This window comes from Dromaius novaehollandiae, chromosome 11, assembly GCF_036370855.1.
Source record: "Dromaius novaehollandiae isolate bDroNov1 chromosome 11, bDroNov1.hap1, whole genome shotgun sequence".
NCBI classification, from domain to species: Eukaryota; Metazoa; Chordata; class Aves; order Casuariiformes; family Dromaiidae; genus Dromaius; species Dromaius novaehollandiae.
In genome coordinates this window covers 10378926-10405578 of record NC_088108.1, presented here as the reverse complement: position 1 = coordinate 10405578, position 26653 = coordinate 10378926, and the positions used below count along the sequence as shown (strand labels likewise).

At 41.3% G+C, this 26653-nt stretch overlaps 1 protein-coding gene across 6 annotated transcripts in view; it reads right to left on the bottom strand.

Annotated features, from left to right (window-relative positions):
* Positions 1–802: 802 nt before the first annotated feature.
* IL1RAPL2 (interleukin 1 receptor accessory protein like 2) overlaps positions 803–26653 on the bottom strand; it is a 401853-nt gene continuing 376002 nt past the window's right edge. For all 6 annotated transcript variants that reach the window (XM_064518225.1, XM_026123130.2, XM_026123131.2 and 3 more), the window contains 4 exons: positions 23807–23952; positions 17547–17690; positions 13418–13588; positions 803–4218 (listed from right to left, as the gene is read on the bottom strand). In XM_064518225.1, coding sequence (XP_064374295.1) covers positions 3521–4218; positions 13418–13588; positions 17547–17690; positions 23807–23952 — 1159 coding nt within the window. In that variant the 3' untranslated portion in view covers positions 803–3520. The remainder of the gene's footprint in view (positions 4219–13417; positions 13589–17546; positions 17691–23806; positions 23953–26653) is intronic.

The window sequence follows — 26653 nt, the reverse complement described above, 5'->3', positions numbered from 1 at the left end:
GCAATATCTTTATACAGCTTTCTCACTCAGCATCTAGAGACAGGAATATTAGTTACTAAGTACTGGTCCAGCACACAACCCCCCAAAACTGTTAATATTCACTCTGGCTTGTTCCTTCATTCAAGACTACACTGTTTTCTGTCTGAAAATTTTCCTTAGGAAAATAAAATCTGCAGAGCCGGAATAGGCTTCCAATTTTTAGCTCATTTTTATAAATAGTCTTCTGAAACTTCTGTAACACATCACGCACAAGGATAAGTACACAAGAATAGTTTCCAAACGTTGTAATAATCCATCTTCAAAACGAACATGACTGAAATCAGAACACCCAGGCAGTTACAATAGCGACGATTGCTGCGGGAGAGCTTGTCGCTGGGGTGAGACAGTGCTGATGAGCCCGGGCACCGCTGGCCCCGCGGCACCCAGTGCCCTCCCCGGTAAATCGAGCTCAATCCATACGCAGCTTTTGTGAGACAAAGGAAAGCAAGACGCCTATTTCAACTAATGAAGTTTGTATGAAAGAATTGGACCGCTTTTGCCACCGTGGCCCCACGGCCATCATGAGGAAGGTGGAGGGCTGGCAGGGAGCTGCTTTTCGCAGCTGCACAGGGACAAGCTCCTAGTCCTGCGCCACCCAGCTCCCACCGACGGTTGCCTTTCACTCTAGTTTTCCGGACCCTTAAATGCTGCTAAAGGAAATGCTAGACTTCCAGCATGCAATAGCTTCATCACGTGAAATTAAGTGAACGATAGCGCTCCTGACCTCACGTCCCCTTCCCCATACCAAAAGCAGAGGGGTACAGCCGGTTCGGATTTATGTATATATTCTCGCAGTACTCAATACACACTTTGAAATCTTAAAGCAGATTGTGAGTTGTCATCTATAACTAAAATATAGAGATACATAGATATTACACGATGTGTTCTGCAAAATGAGAGGAAAAACTGTTCTTTTCATGTTACTTCAATGCAAACATGATTGCTTTCAAATAGCTACTGCTCTAAGAGACACGTTGTCACCAGGTAAATGAATCTGCTACCCATACTTAATCATTGTAAATAAAAGAAGCAGACCAACCGGAATATGGATTTTTTTTCTTTTCTTTGGAGTTTGCATGCTTAATACAGAACTAGTAGGTTTAAAATCTCACTGAACATCCTATGTGAATTAACCAGATTTTAGAGTTATTTTGAAAAGGAAAATAATGAAAAGTACAGCTTTTCATTTAAACATATGCAACTCTCTTCATGCAAGGTTTTCTTTTAGTTTTTTTTTTTTTAATTACACTTTGCATTAAAGAATATAGCCAGTGTAAACACAGTCTGTAACACTTATAAAACAGTGCAAATTTTTTAAATTTCTGGGAGGGAGTTGAAACACATATTCATACTGGAAGTAAAATCACTTTCTCGGTAGAAAAATATGTATATTAAACACCTATATGTTCTGAACTTAACTTCACAAAAGAGCAAGTTATAGTTCTTTATCGTGTAATAAATTAATATCATTGCTAGATTTCCATGTTCTGTGTTTGTGTCAAATGCATAACACTAAAAACAAACAAACAAACAAACCCAAACCAAAAAAACCCCAGAGAAACACATATTATTTAGAACCTAATGAAAATCTTACAGATAATTACTGGTATAAGAGGCCACAGAATAAAGAACTGGGGAAAGAAGCAATGGAAAAAATACTGAACCTCTATGGATTATTGCACATTTGAAATCATTCTCATGGCCTTTAGGCCCATTCTGAATTCTTTAAGTCTTAGGTCAGTGTTTGTTTCCATCTGACTGTAGGGTACAATTTAAGAACCACTGCAAAATGTTAAGGATTTACTGGACTCGTTTGCTCATCGAACCACAGGCAGCTGTGAGCAGAGTGCTAACTTTTACTCATGCAATCAAAGACAGCGACACTAAAAAGATACTGAAATAGAGGCAAGGCTGCCTGCCATAAAAATAGTTTTGGGGACTTGCTCCAGCAGATCTTACTGAGACAAAACTCTCACGTCTACTGTGTTTTCACTAAAGCTTTGCTAGACACTGCAAAACTGGCCTCTGCCTTCATTATTTAGAACTTTTGAACCTGTATGCTGCTGTCTCCACGGTTTAACTCTGCAACCCTTAACCACCTGAGTATGCAAATCCTCATGAAACATACTGGTTGGAAGAAAATCAACTCACTGAGTAGTAATGCGTTACGCTGAGTACCTGTATAACGCTTGTCATCCACGCACAGCAAGAATGCTTTCCACGAAAGATAAATTTCTGTATCCTCCTTTTACTGATGGGACCACTCACAAAAGTGAGAAATGCAAGACCTCACCAGCTACTTAAAAACATCACTCTTTTACTAGTTGCACAGAGAGCAGAAATATTCCTGCTTCAGCCATGTTTAAAAGGTACATAAATTGACAGGTAGATGAACAGAGAGAGAACTGTCTCAGGTGATTATCACTGCAATTAAAGTCAGACTACTAGTAAACCTGAAAAATTTAGCACTTCATTTCTGAATATTGCTGTAGTAATTATTTTCTATTGCTGACATCCTCAGTAAAAGGTTCATTTTAAACTGCAACTATTGATTTTGGAAAAAAAAATCTTACGTAAAATCACATTGCCTTACTACAAATCTTAAAACAAGTCAAGAGCTCTTAAGAAATTTCAAACCAATGGATTCACCAACAGACAGACAAATTTATACTTAAATTCCTTAAAAAAAGTCATTAAAAATCTGCAAAAATGTGAAACAATCTATAATCCACACAAAAACTGTTTAAAATCCTTCTAAACATCCTCCAATATTCTAATAAGTTGCTTAAGAAAAACACATTGCTAACCATTGACTAGGAGTACAACATGCCTCAATAATAAAATGAAGAGATGCTGATGTGAGCAGGTGATTTACTCTGCAGTAACTTTTACTATGCACTTTATTGATAAAGTTGGTAGCTCTTCATCTGTAATGTTTGAGATGGTCATCTTCTAAAATGTATTTATGAGACAATGTTACTGGGAAGGTTTTCTCCTCCTTCCTTTTAAGAATGGCTCATCCCTTGTGGTCTACAAAGGAGATAATCATTTTTGTAGCATGATATGATACTAGAATTTCCAATCTGTACTGAAGTGTATATGAAAAAACCCAACAGCTTCTGTATATTTCAATTACTATTACATAAATATGGATGTTGGAGATCATATACAGTGAACATGTATCCGTCCCAGATTGTAAACCTACTGTAAAATGATGGGATGTGTTTTTGTTCTCCCCCCTCCTTTTTAAAGGACCGATAAAACTGTACATTGAAAGATAGGAAGGACATTATTGGCTTAGAAAAAGAATGTCCCCTTTGTCAAGAATTTGCAAATGTAAACAAAAAAGTTCAAGTAGAAAAGCAAGCAAGTGTGACGCTGCTTCAAATGTATTTTGACACCCCATGGGGCTAGGGCAAAGTTCTCTAAAAATGTGTCTCCATGGCAGTTATGAAGCGTCTCAAAAGAGTTCTGATCTTCACTACCAAATGTCGCTGGTGAGGCTAAGCTCCTGTGCTGATAAAGGTAGCAATGGGTTGTTCCTGTGAAACTCTTGGGGATCCTTCATGGTACTGTTAAGAGGTAGCTGTCCGTTTAGTAGTGTCAAAGGTATGTTACAGTATGTGTGATGGTTACTTATGGAAGCTATTGGCAACGTTGCTGCTGACACATCGTATTCGTATCCTCTGCAATAATGTCTCATTTGCACAGAATCTGTCTGATGGTAATCAGTTAAATCAGCTCGCGACTCTACCAACGTGGCAGAAGTGCCTGTGACAGCAAGAGAGGGTACAGTCTGGAGGTCTCCAAAAAGGCCCTGTTCTGCAGAATCCAGGACCTGACGCCGAGACACCACCTCCTTTTTCTTCCCTGGCATTTCAAAGACCAGGCGCTTCCAAAACTTAGAATTCAGTTTGCTGCTTTTTGGTCCTTTCCACTTGACCACTGAGAGAAGTTTGATGGTGTGCTTTAAAGATTCCACTTCGTGATAATTCACTTTCCCTTTTAATTCAGTACACTCAATCAAAATAACTTTGATTTCTCCACTGACTAGCATGTTATGGAGTCTGTTTTCCATCTCAAAAATACTCCATCCTCTCCTGAGAACATAGTCTGGAGTTAACACGATAATGAGTCTTCTGCTTTGCTCAACACATCTTGTGAGATCTTCAATGTAGGCTACAAATTATAGAAAGAGAGAAAGAGTAAAGAATAAAGAAGTCTATTGTATCAAAATATCAGGCTTGCAATTAAGTATAACAAAATCCTATAACTTACTGCTCCATACCATCTAAGACAAGGGGTATTTCACAATATACTTCAACAAAAATAGGATTGCGTATCACAACACATTTACAGAATACATATAGAAAACTCCTTAGTAACATCCTCTATCCTTTACTATTTTTTCCCTGTTCATCTCAACGCAATGACATTTACATGATATCCTCACTGTGTAGATGCATTTGAGTGACTAAAAATATACAGTTCACTTACTGAAAAATTATAGTTCAAGATAAATGCAATGTTTGTGTAAATTTTAACATTAACACTGGTTATGATTAAAGTTGAATTGAGGGAAGCACGCTTTGGGAAGCAGGTCTTGTGTTTCAGATGCAGGACATGAGGATGCTGCAGGGTGTACAACATGTAACTAACAAGAGCTCAAAAAGAAATCAGCCCTCATCACATGCAGAAATTGTGCTACTGCATAGAAGCATCATGGCAGCTCTTTCTTCTTTAGGTATTGACCACAAAAGTACAATATCATTCTTCATGGCCCAATGGTCTGTTTTGATATTGCAAACCTGTGCTTCTATGTACCCAAGGTATTAACGGAAACTTCACAAGTGACAGGAACAAATGGAAAATTTAAGCACATTGGAGGTGTTTATTTTCTGAGACATAAGTGACAAAGAAAATAGTATTCTTCTTTTATTCATGCACGCCAAGTAGTTGCAAATGATCGGTGTAAGCAGAAATGCTAGCCCCATCACTAGCTCCATGATGGCAGCTTACTGAACTACAAAATATTCTTGAAGTTGGACTTTGGTTTTTGGTCCCGAGTTTCACCTGCCCCAAGGATGATAGGGAAGAGATGCCAATTACAGCAGTCTGACATGGAACACGATGGGAAAGTGGTCTACTCACAGACCTGACCCAAAACCCGCTCACATGAACAAACTTCAGTGAATTTCAGTAGGCTTTGGCTCAAGTCCAGAAAAAGGCAAACACTTGAAAAAAAATACTAAAGTCAGGAAAGTATTCACTGGTTGTGCAGCACTGTGACTGCAAACTTAGGTACAGGATATAATTTTTTTTTTTAAACTACATGAGCTTATTGAGCATGCTACTCAGGATGTGCTGTCCGACAACAGAGGAGAAGCACGGGTTATAAATGAAGACTTGGACACAAGAGCTGCACAGAACAGATCTTTACTCAGCACAGGGCAGGGCCTCGCTTACACATACTGCCCTCTAGCAGGAACAACGATTACAAATAACAGCATTAATCAACATCTGTTACTGCAAGACTTCTTTTTATAGTCCCAGGCACCACACCACAGCATGCTTATTCACACCACTTCCAGTAAAGTAATTAGCTACAAAATAGACCAACAGTAACATTTTAAAACAGCTTATTTTCGTGAGACTGAAGGCATAGTTAGCATAAAATCTGCCTTTACCAATGTTTTATTTCACCACTTAGCAGCAAGAAGAATTTCTTTCACAAATGGAAAAAAGGCAATTGTAAACATCCTACAGACAGACAAATTTAAGACATACACATACATTACAAATGTCTATGTAACAATCCTGACTTTTAGTCAATGTTTTATGATTCTTTAATCATGCAGCATTTACAGTTATTTTTCTTCTTAAAATATTTTATGAGGAAAACCCCCACATTGCTCTGTGTAAAATGTTTACTCATTGATGAAAAAAATTCGACATTAAAATCCATGGGAGAGGCAGCAGAGGGGGGGAGAGAATCAGCAACAATGAGAAAATGATAAGCAGAACTGGTGAAACAAAACTTAAGGAAAGGTAGAAATGTTCAATACAATGGAAAGAGATTATCCCAATGTATCAACAGCTCAGACTCTTCATTTTCTTCCTTTCTTTCTGCTCCCAAAAAGAAAGAATTTAGGTGGGAAGCTTCATCATTAGAGGTTGAATCTGCAAGATACAGTAAAACAACAAGCTATCATGCATCTTTCCTGAGACATATTCATCCCTCCTTCAAGCAACTCTGAATACGGCTATGCACAAGACAGTTCTCTGCAGGACACAACACCATTCAGTACCACAAATCCAGTTAGCGATAAGCACAGCCATGCATTCACTGTGCGCATCTACTGAAAAAAATCACTCCACTTTCATCTCTTTAAATATCCAGTGGCAATAATTTTAATAGCAACAACCCATCAATAATCCATTATACCAGCTCAGTCAAAAACTCACCAGACTTTGCTTTAGTTGAACAGGGAATGGGGTGAGAGGAAGGTAGGAAAAATTCCCTAATTTCCCAGATGGCCTCTTCTCCCCTCTGTGCTTCTCCTGTATTTTGCTATGTCCAGTTTAATTACTGGATAATGCTTTTTTTTTTTTTTTTTTTTTTTTTTTTTTTTTTTTTAAACAGATGACTACATAGGACACTACAGGACACTTCACAATTTCCACTAGGACCTCTTTCAAACAGTATACTCTATATTACTCTCTTATTACTATATACTATATTTTACTATATTACACACAGCTAGAAGCCCAAAGGAAAGGCAAACAGGTTTTCAAGCCATCTGGCCCAGAAGCACTGAGTATTCCCAATAACTCCCTCTTGTCGCTACCATTAAACCCAGTAAGGAGTGAATGGCTGACACATGATGTGTGCCTGAAAAAGCACCTCTCAGTTTTCACTACGAAGGGAAGGAAAAGGAGCTGACAACTTCCCTGGAGCACACGGTTCTGTTGGTGCACTCTAAAATATGTCCGACGTGTGTAACCAAAACATTTCTGCAAGGTAAAGCAAAGGGGAGCAGATTCCTGTCTTACTAAAGCCTGCGGGAGTTCAACCTCAATTTTCAGCAGGACCAGACTGACAGCACAAATCTGTGAGGTGCTGCGTCACTCACCCTCCTTTCACTTCAGAATTAAAGGCTGCTCAAAATACTGCAGGTTGAGTTGTCTGTCTTAAGTGTTCAATTCATTAGAAGCTATTAAATCCAGGCTATCTATATGACAAGTTAGAATGGAGACAGTTGCTCTTGCCTTTCCATGGAGTATTTGTCAAGCAATGGCTTTGTTTTGACTTAGAAATCAAGGAAAAATTGAGCTAGGACTTCAGGATTTAAATTACCAATTAGTGTCAGATATATACCTATATATACATATTTCCATCAGATAATATAATTTCATTGAAACTTCATTTTTCCCCCCAAAAGGTTTCAACTGCAGTGAAATTTCACTGGGGGGGGGGGGCATGGAGAAAAAGTCATCTTAACAAGGTCATCATGGAATTATTCATTTTCCAAAATGATATTTCTTTTAATTTTTAGCTCCATCATAAACTATAACATAAAATGTCAGCATTAGAATTAACCTGCCTGATTTTATTGAAAAAGAACATTTTAATATCAACCCAAGACTTTTTGTTTTTCTAAAACACTATTTTTGAATAAGGCACAACACCAATTTTCAAAATGTTGGAATTTCTCATAGGTCAGAAAATCAGAATTTTGGGCAGCTCTCTCAGTAACTTACTTGCATCATGTCCAACACGATATCCAAAGAAGTATGGAGAGCAAGAACCTTTAGACCCATGAACAAACATGACTTTTTGCATGGCTGTCCTTCAGTAATGAAGACGGATCACCCGACAGCAAATATATGTTCACTAGACACTATTAACATGTAATGATGCTGAGCTGTAGTTTGAAGCACTGAAGAATAGAAGTCTGAGACATGCATCACATTTCCAAGAGTTTAACCATGCAGAACTGCCTACTGAATCTTGAATGAGCTACACGAACCACAGGCTGGAAGGAGACCCAGACAACCTACTATGCAAGCAGACTGACAGCAAGAAAATTAATGAACACGATGGACACAGAGGTGCTTACACAAAGAAATGACTAACTAACCAGGTTCAGATGATCTGCAGAAGCAACTGAGGGAGAGAGAAAGAACACCAAGAATTGTATCAAGTCTTACTGATATTTCTGGGAAATGTGATCAGCAGCACCACAAGGACCAAAGAGTATCTACCATCAACCATACCAGCTGGCTCCTGGCACGCTGTAAATAACCAGCTCTGCTGCAGTGGTCAACATGAGTATCACTTGAGAAAGAGTTATAGAAGAATAATTCAGTCCTGATTTTCTAACTGAATGGTTCCCAAACCCTAATTCTGGATACCTCATTACAACAGAAGGGGTTAAATGTCTTTTTTTTTTCTTATTATTAACTATTTTTTACTTGTGTTAGCTCAGGCCACAACAGCAGTGACGCTGGCACTGCTGAAACACAGAACAGAGTGATGGCCCCTGCCCCGGAAGGCATGATTCCTGTATAAGCGAAGGGACAGCTGAAGAGTACAATATAAGGAAACAAGCAAAGCAGATTAGCGTGACACACTGCCCTCTCAGCATACCACTCACTTAGCCATTGTTAAGCTTTCTGTATTCTACATGACAAAGGACAGAGGCATTAAGGAGGAGGAGGAGGAGAAGATCGCTCTGGGGATGTCTCCTTGCATGGGAGAAAGACTGAAGTGTCTGAAATTTTAAGTTGGGTGAGCGATGCTGGCATCAAACTTCCTGATATTTAGAATCATAGATTCATAGAACAAAGCGGGTTGGAAGGGACCTCTGGAGGTCTCTTGGTCAATCCTCTGCCCAAAGCAGGACCAAATTAGGTAAGGTTGCTCAGGGCCTTTTCTGGTTGGGTTTTGAAGATCTCCAAGCTTGGAGATTTCTCTGCCTTTTAGGTCCTGCTCCAGTGTCTAGCCACCCTCATGGTGAAGAAATTATCCTAACATCTAACTGGAACTTCTGATGTCACAGCTTGTATCTGTAACCTCTTATTCTAAGACTGTGCACCTTGGACAAGAGTCTGGCTTCTCTACACTTTCTCACTGGGAAGACAATAAGCTTCCTGCTTGGCCTTTTTCTTCAGGGAATGCAGTTCTCTTAGCCTCTCCCTGAGCACCTTGGTGGCCTGCAGCAGACCACTGCAGGGCAGCCGGCCTGTCCAGCTGAAGCTAAAGAGAGGGCTTTTGTTCAGTATTCTTCCACTTGCAATTGCCATTCCTCTGTATTCCATTTTTTTTGCCTCATGCACTGGCATAAAGTAGAATATTCATACAGGGTAGACTGCCGGGGATTTCTGAAAGTAGCCTGTGGTGTTAACTACTGTATGCCCATTCCATATAAATGGGGTCAACATACCTAACTAAGGCTCCTTGGGAACCCCCCGCACACAGCCCAGTTGTTTTTTTCTGTCCAGGAATGTGGGAAGCTGGAATTCACCAGGCAGGAAAGCTGCAAATGGGCAGACAAAACTACAAAGGGCCAGAATGGCAACAGTGACCCTTGGATGCCTCTTATCACATGCCTGAGGTGCTCTCCTGGGTTGCTGCCAAGCTCTCATTTTCCAGGTAAAAGGAGAGATTTTTATTCCATCACTGTTGTTCTCTTCAGTGCCTGATCTCTACACCTTAGGCTGAGCTGGAATGGATCACGTACGCTTTCAATACTGTGAAGATCCAATGCATATATGCTTAGAGAGCAACTAGATGCTGCTCTAACAGATTTGTATTGCTGGTGTTAAAGGTACAATTTGACCTCTTCGCTTTAAGGGTTTAAAATCATTTGCAGAAACAATGGAAGGAAAGTATCTTCCTCTAATGTAGTCCCAATTTTAAGAGAGCCAAGTGCAAATGTATCGTTCTCTTTCTGTAGACACATCATCCTTAGCCAGATAGCAAACGGCTTAGGTAAAAACATACTATTCCTATCTTTCCCTCCCCAGCTGTTCAGTCTCCTCAGGTCTTCTGAGTTAAAAAGCTCCCAGGGTTTCTATGTCTAGTTGGCTGTGGGAAAGGGTTTGTTAAAAAAGCCCTGAAAACTAATAGGGTGGAAGAAATGATAACTGCAAAGAAACCTGAATAACAACCGCAGCTCTATCAGTCTTGTTCTCTCAGCTGGCACGGTCATGTATGCCGCAGGTAGCTGGGCAGAAGGGTGTGCGGGCTGTCAACCTTGGGAGAATGAAGGACCGTTAAGACCAAAGAATATTCTTTAACAGCAGGGCCGTGGGGCTTCCCGCACGAGTGGGGCTGCTGGAGCCCCATCTGCACCTCCTGCGAGGGTCAAACACGCCGCTGCAGTAATACTCGCATCCCAGCTTCGCAGGGCCCAGAAGCCAAAGCCAACTGCAAACGCCACCCATCCCCGTCTGCCCTGCCCGCCGAAGCCCGGGGAGCTGCTTTCCAGCAGCGAAGTGGTGCTTCGGCCCGAGAGCCACGAGCTCTCTCCTCCTGGTGCCAGGACCAGCTGTGCTGATGCTCCCCTGAAAGGGCCCGTCCTCAGCTCAGAGCCCAAACACAGAGGCTGGATACGCAGCGCCGACGTGGGCAGAGGAGCTCTCTGCCAGGGCTGAGCCCCGGCTAACACCCATCTGCCTGTGATCTCTGCCCAGGCTGCACGGGGAGATGCAGAGGCTATCAGAGTTTTCCCCCAAAGGTTAGAGATGAACCAGCTAGATAAAAGAATAATCAAACTTGTCCCTGAATTTTTCTGCAGTCAGCTTTTTAGTTTGTTCAGAAAAGTCTCCAAGAAAGATAAATGAAATACTATTTAACAAGTCTATTTTTTGCTTGCTCTCAAAATCCAAATAGCATCTGCACGTACTGCCTCACGCCGGGAAGCAAGCGCAATAATGCACACCCTCCTGTGGCAGCACCTTAAAATTGCAGAGATTACATGAAACAACCAGCCATACAAACACACACCTTATTTACTGTGCTGCTGGAATCGCATACATTTAAGCAAAAATATAGAAGGAAACACATCAGAATGGTGAGTGGGAAAGCGGTACAGTACACTGGAAGACACTTGCACCAAAAGACAAGGAAACGCGGTAGCCGAGAGAAGAGACATTTCCTAAAACCAGAAAAGATTACTTCGACCCCCTCATTTTTCTATAGAAATCTGCCCTAAAGAGCTACACATTTTGTCACATCTGCCACTTTTTGAGACACTTGCTCCAAAAGATTTTGCTTGCTTATCCCTGAAGTTTCGAGGAGGACAACACCACGCCGTGCTGCCTGCTCTCCTTGCGGCCAGTCCCCATGAGACAAGGAAACAGCCAAGGGGCCCGCGGAGCTTTTAGGAACAGGAGCCCGGCTCTTCCCTCCTTCCCTGTCACCTCACCCTCTCTTACAGCCTCAAAATAAAGCGTCCTCCCCCAAAGCTTTTCCAAAGCCAACGTATGCAAACCATACTCATTGCAGGCACACATTTTATTCTGCATTGTCATTAATCTGATCAAGCGTTCCTGAAGCTCCGTATGTCAGGATCAGGCCCTTTCACAATATTGCAGAAGTGAGTTTGAGAGGAAAAATAGAGGTATTAAATCTGTGAACGTTCGTAAATGAGAACTGACGTTTTCAGGTACCCTACATTTTCAGGAAAGGTTTAATGAATACCCAAAGCAATGACATGAATTTGCTGAGTGTCTGACTGACAAAAATAGACAAAAATAAAATATCTGGTTGATACAGCAATTGGAAGGAAGAATCTCATTTCAGATTAATCTGTACCTCAGTACAGTTATCCTGAAAGGCTAGATTTAAACTCCTTAATTCACTTGGTGTAATTGCTACATATAACTCTGCTATATTGCTGGATAGGAAACAACTATTTACTACAGTTCTGTGATTTTTAACACAAAAAAGACCTATTTTCTCTTCATAGTATCTAATAATTCAGAATTACTCGCTTGCGCTGACAGAGCTAAAAAGGCTGCGAGCCAAGTGCCCTGCCTGAAGTACCCCCGCCGGGGGACTAACCGGTAACGCTAGTGCCTCCCCGGGGCAGGGCGAAACGCGAACAGCTCTAACCCGGGGGCTGCAAACGCAAACGCTAAGCTCAAGGCACTGCGTGAGTCTTTGCAGGATCCCTGGCGGGGCTCTGGCTCCTGCCTCCCCCCGGGAGAGCTCAGAGCTCCCTTTCCAGCTCCCTGAAATATCGGAGAAGAAACAGGCTCCAGCTTCTGGGGCAGGCACTGGTGTTTGGCAGCCGTACGGCGGCAGTTTCAGGTCTTTGGCAGGCAGGCTGCAAACGCAGCCACGTTACGGCTGTTCTCGTTTGGGGACCTCTGTTCCAGCACAGCTACCGCTTTGTTTTCTTGCTCACATTTCTTATATTCTAGCATATACAGAGAGAAGTTCATACTCTCTTCTAGCATTTTTCAGGCAAACGAGCTGCAGACAGAATTCATATAAAAAGGCATATTTCTCACGTGGGCAGCATTTCAAATAAACGTGGTATTAAGGTAAACACACTGTGCATGCAGAATTCATCAACATGATGCATATCCTTCAGGGTCTCTTTTGACTTGTCCAAACATGAATCTGCAAAGGGAGATGTCATAACCACAGCTAAGAAGGTATTAGCTGTTGTTACAGACATCTGAAAGTGCTGCAGACTCTTCCCACACTGCAGCAAAACTGACTGGAAATGGACCACTGTATTTCGCCGTTAGCATAGAAAACAGCATCAGATCACTGGACTGTACGCAGCCCTCTGAGGAACTCGCATTACTTACACAACGCTGATTACGTACACTACGCCAATACTGTTTAGAAATGCAACTGTTGGTCAAAACCCTAAAGCAAAACTTGCACGTATACTATTAACTGGAAACTAAAGTAGCTGTTTATGACACTTCAAAGGCAGGAAAAAAAACAAGACTTAATGGGAAAGACGACTTTTACTTGTAAAGCTGCTGTGGACAAACAAATAATTACTGAAAAAAATCCCATTTTCAATGATAAAACAGATTACAAAATCTTTTTTGAAAGTCTCCTGTTTAGCTACCTGTCTCTGACATGGAGGTTTTGGATGACAGTTTACTGCTCTTTCCCCTTGGAGAGGTCCAGCTCCTGTCTCCGCTGAAACCAGCGGCAGCTCCCTTTCGCTTTCAGCGGCACAGGAACACGCTCTGACTTAGAGCTCCAGCTTGCAGCACTGAGAAGCTCTTCCAAACTGGCAACCGCTTCACAAAGAGAGGTTTTCCACATCTAGCATTTATTGTGCAGCCCAGGCCTTCACAACATATCAGAGAGTGTTAAAACTCAAAGGTCAGAAATACTTACTTCCACTAGGGATCAGGTCCCTATCCGGAATGAAGAGCTTATATCCATAGTGTTTTTCCAGAACGTCAGGCAGAATTTCAAGCGCAAACTGCTCCTCGTCGTTGTTATCACAATCTAAAGCATCAGGATCCACTTTGGTGTACGAAAGATAAGCATCGTATTCCTTGTTGTCTGTAAGAAAGCGATATCATGCTCAGCCTGTTGCTTGCAAAAGCGCTATAAAGAGCACAGGGCAGTTCTAGGAAATTGTATTCTTGCTGGGAATGATGGAGCATTTCCCAACAAAATTGTTTCAACAAAGCCAGTAACACACAACCTGGCTTCCACAGAGCCGTGCTCTCAGACCCAGCTGAAGGATCTCCTTTCAGCTTTCTGCTGCACGTTGAGTTAATTAGTAACTCTGCCTCATGTGATCGCTGAATGCATTTGACACTGCTTCACATCTGCAAAGACCTTGGGCAACACTCTGATGCAAATGTGAAGCTGGAACTTTAAACAAAATTCTTTACATATATCACTAATGGAAGTTTTTATTTAAGCCTCAACTCCTACGCCTCGACAGCGCTACCATTGTGGGAAAGTTTTGAGCTTTCACTTAAAGAAAGAATTAATCCTTGTGTGTGTAACTGTGAGAAACACGATGGGAACATACGACTCCAGGGAATACCGAACCCACAGAAAACAATGACAAATGCAAACAAACCAACGCGTCCTTTCAGAAAACCTCGCAGGCTTGAAAGCCAAAGCCATCATTTTGGAGGTCACTTGACCCAGGCCATGCTGAAGTATTTGGGCCTCTGAAGACGAGAGCTGGAAGCACACCCCGGTGCGAAGGGGGTGCGGGAGGGCCGTGCCCCAGCCCGGGGCCTGCAGCTCGCGCCCGGCCGCCGGGCCTCCCGCCGCCATGGGGCGGGCAGCGGGCCACAGAGGGGCCCACGCCACACCATGCTGTGCCGCGCGATGCCACGCGCAGAGGTTCAGCTAGACAGGGCAACCTTCCTCCTCCTCCTGCTCCGGTGGTACAGGGAATGGGGGTGGCACCAGGATCGAGACTGGAGAGTAAGAAATAGAGCTTCACGAGAAGGCGAGGGGTATAAGGCTTTCGCGCACACCCCCCGCTAAATCCACCGGGATCAGGCTGCCTTAGTAACATTTTTCTTTGTTATTCCCCTGCAGTAATGGAAAATAGTATATTGGAAAAGTCAACCTTCAGCAATTCAGTCTCTAGGGAAGAGCACAGCTGCCATTATTTACGGAAAATGAAAAATCAAATAGCTAATGTTGTGAGAACAAAATTGCATGAATGTAGGATTGCTGAGCACCAATTATCCATAAAAAAACCAGCACACATGAAAGATAATTAAAGCAGTTAAAACTCATCAATACATTCTGATAAAAAGAAAAAAATAGCTAATCATAATACAATGCACTCTTTGATGACCTTGCAATGACAGTTACTTTCTTATTATTCTTTACACAAAGTCAGATCCATGCAGGTCAGAGCAACAGAAAGCATGTGAATAATTATACCTCTGTAAAAGGCAATTTGCCTAGCGTCACGAGAGCTGTATGGGAGAAGGTCCACCTGGCTTGCTGGTATTTCTCCGAAATCAACAGCTTACTAAAATGGCTGTTATTGATGGAAAAATGACAGAAGAACAAAGAGCAGAGACACAAAGGCCAGGCAGCTTTGGAGGCCTGTCCAAAACCTGCCACCCCTGTCAGTAAGGGACCCTGCCAAAACGTTTTATGAGAAGCCAGCCATCAAGGCATCAGGGAGGCAAAATCCCTGCAAAAGCCTGAGAGCTCTGCAAAGGCAGCAGAGCAAACCCCAGCGCGCTGCCATGGCTGGTGATAAAGCCGTGGGAGAGCCGTGCATTCCCACAAAGCCAGATACAGGCTGGAGGCTGAGCGATCCTGGCGCTTCCTGGTCCCCCCAGCTGCGCGGGTGCAGCAACCGCCCCCGCCAGGCGCTTCCCCTGGCAATGCGAGCAAGAGGATGCCAGGAGAACCAGTTCCCGTGGGCTCTAGTGAGTCCATATGCTCATGCTATACCCCTGCAGCCTTGCATGCCTCTTCACAAGTCTCCTGTAGATAGTGCGTCAGCAGAAGGACCCATCCATGCTAGCCCACTGCTGGATCTGCGAGGTTGGGATGCTGCCCTATCTGGTGACAGTTTCTAGCTGGCTTCCCTTAATCCTCAGTACTGGCAAAACGTTTTCTCTAAAAACAAAGCTATGCAAGATACAGGAAGTGAATCACTTCCCCAACATCACTTACGTACGGTATTTTTAGTAATAGGATAAAGCAAATCTGTTGAGTTCCAAATCATCTATTTTAAAGAAATAGATGTGTAAATGAGACATGATCTTGCAAGTGGATCTATACAGCTGAGCCCTCACGGGAGCTGTGCACGCTGCCACTATAGCCTCCATGGGTACAAAAAAATGTCCCCATAGATACTTGGACTTCAGTAACATTCTGCCTCCACATTTCATTCTGCAGGAGCAGAATAAAACACCAGGCTAGAACAGTTCTAAAATCATGCACTAGAAAAATAAAAGGTTGTATTCAGAATTAACATGCACACAAAATCATCTATGTACTCACAGAGCTTTCTCTAAACAACTAGGAAACAATACTCTTTCATAAATGGGCTATACAAAAAAGTTACATTAATAAAAATGCAGCAGCTTCACACTGAAATACTACAAAAATAAACCAAAGCAACGGGGAGGAAGTTGACACTTTGGGTCATTCTTGGCTGGTGTGAACCAGGAAGTCACGTTGGTATAAACCCATGCAATTAGAGGTAAACTACTTCTAAAAACACAGAATCCCACCTTTCACTTTCCCCTACGTGAGTATCAGGATAACAATTGATCAGAAAAGCCATAGTATGAAAAAAATATATTTTTATATTTTCTTACTTGCCCATAAAGATTGAAAGAGAGGAAATTTCCTGACTTCTGTCCCTGCTCTTTACCGTATCTAAAATCCATTGGATGACATTGTACCCATCCTCCAAAGCTCCCACAGATTTCATTGCAACCAAACTTTTTCATACCATATTCAGCTAGTGCTTAGCAAAAAAGTTTATTATTTTGATAACAGCAATGGGAACTGCAGAAAGCAAAAGGTCTGTGCAACTGCATATTGTTTTTTGCACAATGAGGGAAATGTGTTCCCTGCTCCATTTTCAAATACATTATTGTTTTTAGATACATCATTCAAGACTGCCTACGTGACTTGTACGTATTGCAGTGGGCAATGAGAAGAGCAATATTTTAATATTCTACTTCAGATCTCTAGCAGATACTAATTATATGCACATTAATAATATATTAATTATATGGTAATATCAACATATTCAGTGTATACTAAATGACACAAAGCGCTTGGATTTGGTTTACCACTACTTACTCCAGCCTCACAGGAGCAAGAATGTATTATATTCCTAGCAATTGAATCTCCAATTTAAAAATATATGCTTAGCTTTAGGCACAGAACAGATTAGATGCTACTGAAGTGTGGTGGGGGACGGGCGGGAAACACTGAAAAACACCCCACATTTTTCCTAAACATACACTCCAGGCAATCTGTACACTTCCATTAAATTGTTTTCCGACTCCCAACTAACCGAGGTAACTAGTTAACCACAATAACAATTGTCCCTAGTTACCACGGTTATTTGGGAGTCTGAAAATAACTTAATGGGAATGTAAAGTGAAAAATACCTAGTGAAAGACAGCCTAAATACAGTATGGCTCTCAGGAGCAAGTGATCTCGGGCAGACATGGCACTGCGCAACATGAACTGACTTACACATATGGAGTTTTCCTGAGGAATAAGGTCATAAACTGTATTTGAGCCTCTCTAATAGACTTCTGAACACCTCTTCCCATTCCTGTTTTTGTACAGCATGACTGACCCAGAGACACTTCAGCAAAAAGGCTCATTGGGCTTTGGGAGAAGGTCTTGAGGCCTTACACTGTTGGGTGCTAGGTAGTTTGAACTTAAACTGGTGGCAGCTTATCTTCTAGGATTCATTTCAGTCCACAGGTTTCATCACTTTGGGCCTCTGAAATCTTTCCATGGGGTATATTCAGTTCCCTGAGAGGCTGCTTACCATCCGCTGCTTCGTCTCCTCCAAAGTTCTGTCGGTAGAACAGCATCAGCTCTATGTTGTAGCACTTATAGATGGTCACAAGCAAAATAAGCAGAAGAAGGATGGCTCCCAATCCTCCAGCAAGCTCTATTTTGTAGATCAAATCTAAAATTAGCAAGAAAAAACAGAAAGGTTATGATCTTTCTGAACTTGAATTGCTCTAAGCCATTGTACAATCCCACATCCAATTGCAGAGCTTCCTGTTAGAACCACTGGAACATTAAGGATGCCTAATTTTTTGTTCATTACCTGTTATTTAACTTTACCCATTTACTCCTTCTACTGCCAGTCTGAAATTGCCATCCAGAATGCATTTGAGGCTATAATCATAATTCTTCTGCAAGGGAATTATGTAGTGATTTTACACTGAGGATTAATCAATCTTTAATGAGCTTGCAGAGTTTGACTGAATCTTCTGTCTTGGCAAAGTGCATCTAACGCTGTATGCAGCATGTGAGAATAGATATAGTAGACATTCTACCCTGTTTGTGAGACTAGTTCCCCAAATTAATATTAAACTTTGCTTTTATATCAGTCAATGAGTTGATGTGACCTGCCAAGCCAGGCCTTCAGCTGAACCACTGGAGAATTAATTGAGCATCTAGAGCACCCAAGATAACACGAGAAGCCAGGAGCGCACATCCGGCTGCTAAGAGCTACTTCGTTTGAGTTGTGATGGCTACTAACTGAGTTCTTGCATGTTTGTTTAGTACACATTATATTTTAATGGGAACTGGTGCTAGTTAAAACTTCCTACTGGGATGCTTTTGTTAGGAAACATCACAAACAGTTTGTCTCAAAGTACCTCACAAATTCATTCAAACACAATTATCCACCTTTTACAGCTGGGGAAACAGAGGCATAGGAAAGTGAAGCAATATGTTCAAGGTCATTCAGCAAACCAATGACAGACCAAGATAAAAAACATAAAATACCAATCCAGTGCTTGACCTGACGTCAGACACTAACTTTTACAGTATTGTTGCTTAGCCTGAAATGTCCTCTGAACACAATATTGCTAGTAACACCACTTGGCATATTACATGGCCATAAAAGACACAAGATGACAACAGCCCCAACAGCCTATATTAGTTTAGATAAGATGTTGTGAAGATATTTACTGCTGTGATAAATACAATGTGAAGATGTAAAAACTATAATACTAGAGAGACATAAAGTTTTTGTGATCTTCATGCTTCTAAAACTTAGGTCAGAAAAAAAATTACTGGTATGTCATTCGTGTCATTTTCAAGACAAGAAGAAAATTAGCTGTGTATCTTTTGGGGCTACTCTTGCCTTCCCATGCCTTGTATTTCAATAATTAACATCAGATGTCAAGTTATTCCCAATGAACAGTATCTCTGATGTCTGGCTGGTAAGAAATCAGAGACTCATAGATAGAAAAAGTTTATTATAATAGCTATTTAATCTCTCTGAGAATACAGGGAATTCATAGGACTTTTATTACACTGCACAGTAAAGTTGGCATAGGCTCTTGAGATAAATCTGGTCAAATGGAGAGCAGAGCTGGTTAAAATCATTTTTCAGTGAAAAAGCAACTTTTCATGTTGTACTGAAATTTTTCTCCCAGGAAACTGAGATTATTGCAAGACTGCCGGCTTAGACAGAGGAGGAAGAAGGGCATTCAGTTCTGTATAAACTGACCTAGGCTACCTTGCAGAGTAAAGGTCCAAGGACAGGGCCTTTTGTATAGATTGTATTATTATTATGTTGTATGGATTTGCTTTCGCCTTTCTAACACTCGTCCGTCTGCCCTGTAACTCCCCTCACCTCCAGACTTAAGAAGGCAGAAGGCCAAGGTTTTTGGGCTCCTTATTTCTGTTCTACAGTGGAGGAAATGGAGAAAAGCCCAAAATGCTCAGTTTTCTTGCCTCTTCAGCTCTTGGGCACTGCTCTGATCAATGCCTTTCTCCTCAAGTGGTTCTCACCGAAGTCAATAGAAAAAGGCAGTTGAGTAAAACCCAGGGGAGGAGTTGAATCTGGACTTTTGTCAGAACAGTGACTGAAAATCAGTAAGTAATCATATTTGGATAGATTCCAACAATGTAAAATAATGTAAAAGGATTCAGCCACAACACATTATATATAGGATTATGCTCTTTGAAATATTAAAAGTCCCATAAATACCTAACAAGTAAGAGCCAAATATATCTTAGAATGTTCCTCATTGTTAGTTACAATATCAATATCAAAAAAACATGTTTCCTTTACATCTTGAACAAAGGCAGCCTTCCTGAAGTTAAGTGTTGGGCCAGCATCATTGTCATATTTACTTTTGCCCAAATACACTGCTTCTTTCCACTAAGAGCACGGACTGATTTTATTCTGCAGTTCTTGACAAGTTATTCATGTTCCAGGACAGTATATTTTATAGTGTACTTAGACTTCAGTCAGAAAAATACTGGACTTTTTCCAAATACATTTGAAGGGAATCCTGAACTATTTCCACAACTTCAGGAATAAGTATGTATGTACTGTCACTCCATGTAAACCAAGTTTCAAACATCCTAGGACAGCATGGAGGGAAAAAAGAAAAAGCAACTTATTTTTTGAACTACATGAAAGCAAATAACAAAGTGTTCCTGAAGTCAGTCAGTAAAGAACGTGATAGAAAGCAGACGTGGCATTCTGGTCTCAGGAACAAGGCCAATTCTGTCTTTGCATTGGTAGGGCCAGATGTTCGAAGCTGGCCTTGGTTCTTTGTTAGGAAAAACAAAAAAACCAAAACAAAACCTGAATGATGATACATGCTCTGGGGCTGTCCATACACTAATGCTGTACAGACAACATTCTTGGATTCTTATAAAGCATTTGTGAAGACTCGACCACTAATCCAGCAAAGTCTTCAACATATTTTACCCTAAATACTTCAGCAGTTTCTTTTGCTTCATTTTGCTTAAAAATAACCACTTGTTATGAAAACAGAAACCAACTCTAGAAACTCTTATTCTACAGCTATAATTCGGTTTTGGTTTTTATTCCTGTCTTTTACCCCAGCCTTCCAAGTTTAGCTGGAGTCATGAGTCATGCTAGTTTGGGTGCACATGGCGGGCTGCAATCACACCTTTGAAGAGAGGGCAGACGTAGCTTACAGACAAGCACCTCCTGCCAAATGTGGAAAAGCTAACCCCCAGCGGGCAGCGCGTGGGAGGGAGAGGGATTTCTCTGACGGGGAGATCTGTGCTTTCTCTTCATCTTCCCTAAGTCTCCCAACTCCTGCACAACTGAGATACATCACAACAAGAATCCATGACCCCTTCTTTGACACGCAGAGAAGGATACTGGTCAACAAAAGGATACTGGTTCTACCAGTCCTATCCTAAATCCTATCACAGATCAGTAAATATACTAGTATTTCCTGGCTTATGAGTACTCTACAATCGCATACGAGTGGGAGAAAGCTAGGATAAGAAGTCTACAAAAAGCAAAACTTTGGTCAAGAATTCCTAAGAACTTAACGAATACTCTAACAAAAAGGACAACGGGACAAGCAGTCAAAGGACAGTTGGAAATACTGGTAATAAACAGCACTTGAAGAGACTGAATATCTATTCAATAGATATTCTATCTCAGTAACTACTGAGAGTGCTGCTGAGAGTGCTTGAGGGGCCTTCTACAGCCACAATGCAGAAAGAAATGAAATAGTAGCTGAGAAGTGATCCTTTTCTCCTCCAAATTCTGTACTCAGCAGTGTTTCTTCCATAATTTCAGGAGAGCTCTGAAATGTCTGCACTTCCTTGTTATAAATAAACCTGGCTTGTTATTCTAATATATGCAACACAGCAGAACATTTAACAGTGTCAACAAAGATATACTTACTATCAGTCATATATTTATTGTGTTCGATGGATGGAAAGGTAGAATGCTTTTTGCACTAAAGAGGTTAATCCTTCATCATGACAACCAGATTCCTCAATTATAGCTGTGACACCCAGGTAATTTAGATGTTAAATGTTCATTCATGTGTTCTGCATCACAACTGTGTGCCCTTGTTTCTCAGAGTGGTTTGCACCTTCTGTGTTGTGTTTTATCCCCACTACTTAGCACAAAGTCCAATCTATGCTATGCCTCCTTTCTAGGACGTAAAGCTTTTCCATGCATAGGAAATTGTGCAAGTAGGACTTGATCCATTAGATTTTCATAGGACTGAACAGTTTACGTTCATACATATAACCTGTAGGTCACATGTAAGAATAGGAACAAAGAGGGACATTGACCCAAGGATCTCCTCCCCCAATAGCCCTTCTTTGTCCCAACAACCCCTATCCCTTACCTCTGCTTTTATATAGATTATCTGAGGGCACAAATTACAGCTATGAAAACAGCATTTAGCATCCACATGCTTTTAGCTGAACCTCCGGAGTAGGGAGTTCATTTGTGCCATGGTCATGTCTACCCTAGGTCAGAGGTTGATCTGCAGCATGCTCAGGTACTAACAGCAAGAAAAGCGTACATGGGAGGAAGAAGCACTGGGAGAAGAGAGCTACTGAGTCCCTGTCATGGTCCCAGTGGGGCTTCTGCAGCCCCTTAGAAAACACATACCACCGTGGCTTCCCTCCTGCTGCAGCTGACTTGGCCAGAGGCCGGCTAGCTAGGGCAGGGCTGCGCGTTGCGCCCACGCATCTCCTACTGCCAAGGGAGGAGATGTAGGCCTCGACACCGCTGCAGCCACAAAGAAAGCTAAGCTCTTCCAAGTATACAGTCTCCACAGGTAGCACTGACTCCTCTCTGGCTGGGAGATCTTTTCTTGGCTCACTCTTTTCCCCCGCTTTCCACTTCCACTCACTAACTCTGAGCTAGTGGAACATTCTGAAAGTATCTGTTTTTATGACACCTCTGCTGAATGAAAATGAATATAAATGAAATGAGTAGAAACCTGGCCTCATCTTTCCCTACAAACTGCATCCTAAACCCTGCACTGACTGCCTGATCTTGCCTGGGTACTCGAACCAAGCAGTCGCACACGCGAAGCCGTAGTGGCAGCACTGGGCTTCTGAGCTGCTTCAGCAATTTGCCTCTAAAGCCAGGACGCCGGCAATTGCCAATTCCCTTCCCTGTCACAGCCTACTGAAACAGTCCCCAACCAGTGACCTTCTGCGGGTTTCACTGGGAGCGTGGTGGTTGGAGAGGGCTAGCTTTTTTAGCCAACACCAATACCCCAGTGGTCTGTAAGCACATGGAGGATGGGAACAGCACTGGGTTCACAGCCTGCACATGTGCCCTGCGGACACATTTCTTTTTCTCTTTTGGTAAACTAATTTACAGCTAAGAATAACAGCAGAGACTTGGACAATTTATTAAGTCTTCAGCCAATCTCCTGTGCTGGTGGCTCTGTAGTTTCCCATTACTGTTATATTCTGCGTGTTTAATCCTTCCTCGCTTTCCAAACAGCCACTCTTTTACAGCTTTTGTACCTGCTAATACCCTGCATTTTTAAGAGATCATGATCAAATTTAAATGTCACCCTACTTACAAATAGGAGAGGCTGTTGAACTAACCTAAGAACGCTAATGAGATACTGTTACACTCCTTAGGATTTAATGACTTCTGCAAACAGCAGAGCATAGCAGCACCTTTTAATTTGGAGCATTCAAAACCAAATGGTTTGCTTTTTGCTACAGATAATTTGTCAGTACCAGTATTCCCACTTCTAGGTAGAGTATCAAGGTAGCACAATGATGGGGTAATTCTCCATTGATTTGTAGCTCCCATCGCAATGTTTTAATTCCTGTTGCAGTTAAAAATCAAAATGCATGGCGACTGTTTTAAGTTTTCAATTTACCCAGGAAAGCTAGGAATTGGAGAAATATGAGAACATCTGACCTCACTGCTGAGCTACATATTCTACGAAATGCACATTTTAACTCTGTCACACCATTACCTGTGAGGTGTAGTCCATCAACTCTAGGTCAAATTTGTAGGGTGTTTAGACTGAACTACTTCCACTGACTTTATTGGTGACTTGATTCCAGGCAAGCACATCAGCTGAAAAGCTTATTCACCAGTGACTAAAGAACAGCTCATTAAATTTCTTTACAAATGGTAAACTGAAGCCATAAAACAAATGCATCTCAGCTTCACTCAGCACACACAGCTCCAGCCTGGGCCCGAGAGGCCAGCAGGACCTCGCTCCCGGCTCGGTGGCTGGCTGTGACGTGTGGCTTCTCAGCGGGGTGAGAGCACAGGTAATTAATAACTACCTTTCTTGCGCAGAAGAACACTGGCGTGCTTCCGTCCGTTTCTGTTTTCCACGTGGCACGTATAGTTAGCCAGATCTGCCTCTTCCACAGCATCAAAGATCAATGTCAACTCCACTTCCTTTTCTCCAAGGTGCTCTCTGAGGAGTCTGAAAGGAAGGATACAGCCCTCTCTTAGCGGAATTAAAAAGAGGTGGAAGATGCCTTAAAGAACCATGACTTTTCAGCACAAGATATCAAGTGTCCCAGACCCCTTGCACTCCCAGAGAAGGACTTAGGGGAAATTAAAGGTATCCAGAAGAAATTTAATACAGGCATCTTTTGTGCTGTCCAAAAGCCTCTTTTCTTTTCATGTCTGCAGCAAGAAGCTGAATCAAGCGTAGGAAGAGGGGCAGCGAGCACAACAGTTGCATGTAGCACGTTTACCTCAGCTCCACCTGAATTAATATGCTAAAAACAATGCTGCTTTTTAAAGTAGCAATAAGCACTCACTTTCCAGAGAAGTAAATATGCGCTACTAAGCCATAGCTGAGCAAATTATAAGGCAATATTTTAAAGGCTGTGTCTTGTTCTACATATTAATGCAGTCTGGAGAAGCAGCAGCAGAAGCTGTGCTACTCTGTGGAATTCTCCTTTCTTTTGGTTAGATTCTGACTTTAAAAGGGGACAGTGTCAAGAACAAGAGCTCTTTGCTCCTTTGAGAGTGCAGAAGGGAAATGCAAAATCCCCACTAAAGAAATAGAAAGCTCCAGCAGAATTTCAGGCCAGAGGTACAGTCTTTTCATGTGATTATTCTAATGTGAACATTAAAACAAATGCAAAGTAAATGCAAGTGTTTTCTGATGATGACTCAAGACTAAAAATAAAACACCCTATTCCCTCAAAAGGCTTCTTATCAGTTGCTCAAGAAAGTTACTGGTTCTTTGAACAAGGAAATGCAATGTCAAGTATAATCTGCCAGATCCATTTGATCCTATCAGAGTACTGTTGCATAATGTGAAAGGAGATAAACAAACTGCATGATGTGCTCACAGGCCAAAGACCGTGAACGCACTAGTGCATGTAGTACTGCTGAGTCTAGCAGGGTTTTACTGAGAAAAGATAGTGCAGTGCACTAAGAGGCAAAGGCAAAATAAATAACATTGAAGTTCACCAAAAAAAGAAATGTTTTCTCCATGTACTGATGCATTAATGGCAATCAGACACAAGGGAAGATGGGCCATTAATTGGAGTGCTGTTTGCACTGCTTGGACACCGTTTCTCCTAGACAGCTTGAAATTTTTCGTTAACAACAACAACCCCCAAACTTCTCTATTACAAACCAAAGTTGTTCTGGGTGTTCAAAAAACACATCTTTTCTTATGGACAGTAAATCATTTCACACAGCAAATGTGAACCTCTGCATCTGAATACAGATCAGAATGGAAGTGTGTGCATATTGCACTTGAGAATCAAAAATCTAAACCTGACTCTTATAAACCACGTATTTACGGTAAGACTTCATACAGCACATAGCTTTTAAAGGCTTATGTGATCTGACAAAAACTCAGAAGACAAAACAGAGTATCCACAACAATTTATCCTCTTCCACTACCTGAAAAACTTGCAAAAAAGCAAGTGCAAAAGCATTTGTTTAAGAACACAATATATCTTGTTTTGGAAGAGGTTGAATTGCTTTTTTTTTTTTTTTTTTGCAAATTCATCCTCATTTACTGTGTACTTCTGCATTTTCCTGTTCTGGCCCTGACTCTAAGTGCTGAAAATAATGCAAGAAATGCTGAATTTGTATCGCTTCTGGCCAGAATAGAAACTGCCCTGATCTGTTTACAGACTCAAATCTTCTGCTTGTGTTTTATCATTCTAAATACCTGAGAGTCTGATAAACCAATTCTCATCTACCTATTAATATTCTATGTATATAGTGAAATATTTTGAACTTAGGAAAGTCTTTCTTCTCTGTTGGTAAACAATATGATCCACAAATTTTAGCCTTCAAATCACGCTACAGGGAACAAATAAAACCATTAGCAGAGAAGATATCTGGGACATTAATCTGGAGCACTTTGTGAATGTTCAAATTATCTTGTGTTTATTACAATCAGCATATTTTACGCATGGTAACAATTACGAAGACATTACAATTAAGATAAAATAAACTATTATTGTGAATCTATTTAAAATAAAATAATCAACCCTTAACCAAAATTTAAATAATATCTGATCATCTAAAGAAGAAGCTTTCTTCAGAAGGAATATGAACTTAGACAAAATTTTTTTCACTTATTTTCATGTTAATTGCAATCTCTATGGAGAGAACTCCTCAGAACAGGCTTTATCATGCAAATGCTAACAGATGCTTAAACATTATGTTGGTAACAAAGTGTGGGAAGCTTTTAGTGGGGTTAAACCTTTTATTCCTGCTTTTTTTTTTAAACCAATACTATACAGCTTATGATCAATTAGTGTCACCAATAAACACAGTCACCTAAAATTTTATATGTCTACAACCTTTAATTGATTGCATTTTGTAGCTGGTCCAGAGAACACCAAGCAAAATATTTTTGGGGAAAAAAAGGAAAACTGTCAACAAGTTAGACTTTAAAGCTGCACCAGTGTTCACTCCACATGCATAGATGAAGTTCTGTCCCTGTCAGGGTTGTTGGGAACTTTACCAGTAACATTACCAACATATGCCAATTCCCACAGGTTGAGAAAATAATGCCTTTTTCTGCTTTGATGGACAAACTGTAAGAGTAATTAGATCATTTAATGCACACATAAATCAATGGTGCTTGTCAACTCCCAATAAACAGGATGAAAGGATAAGACGTGGGTGAAATGAAAAAACAT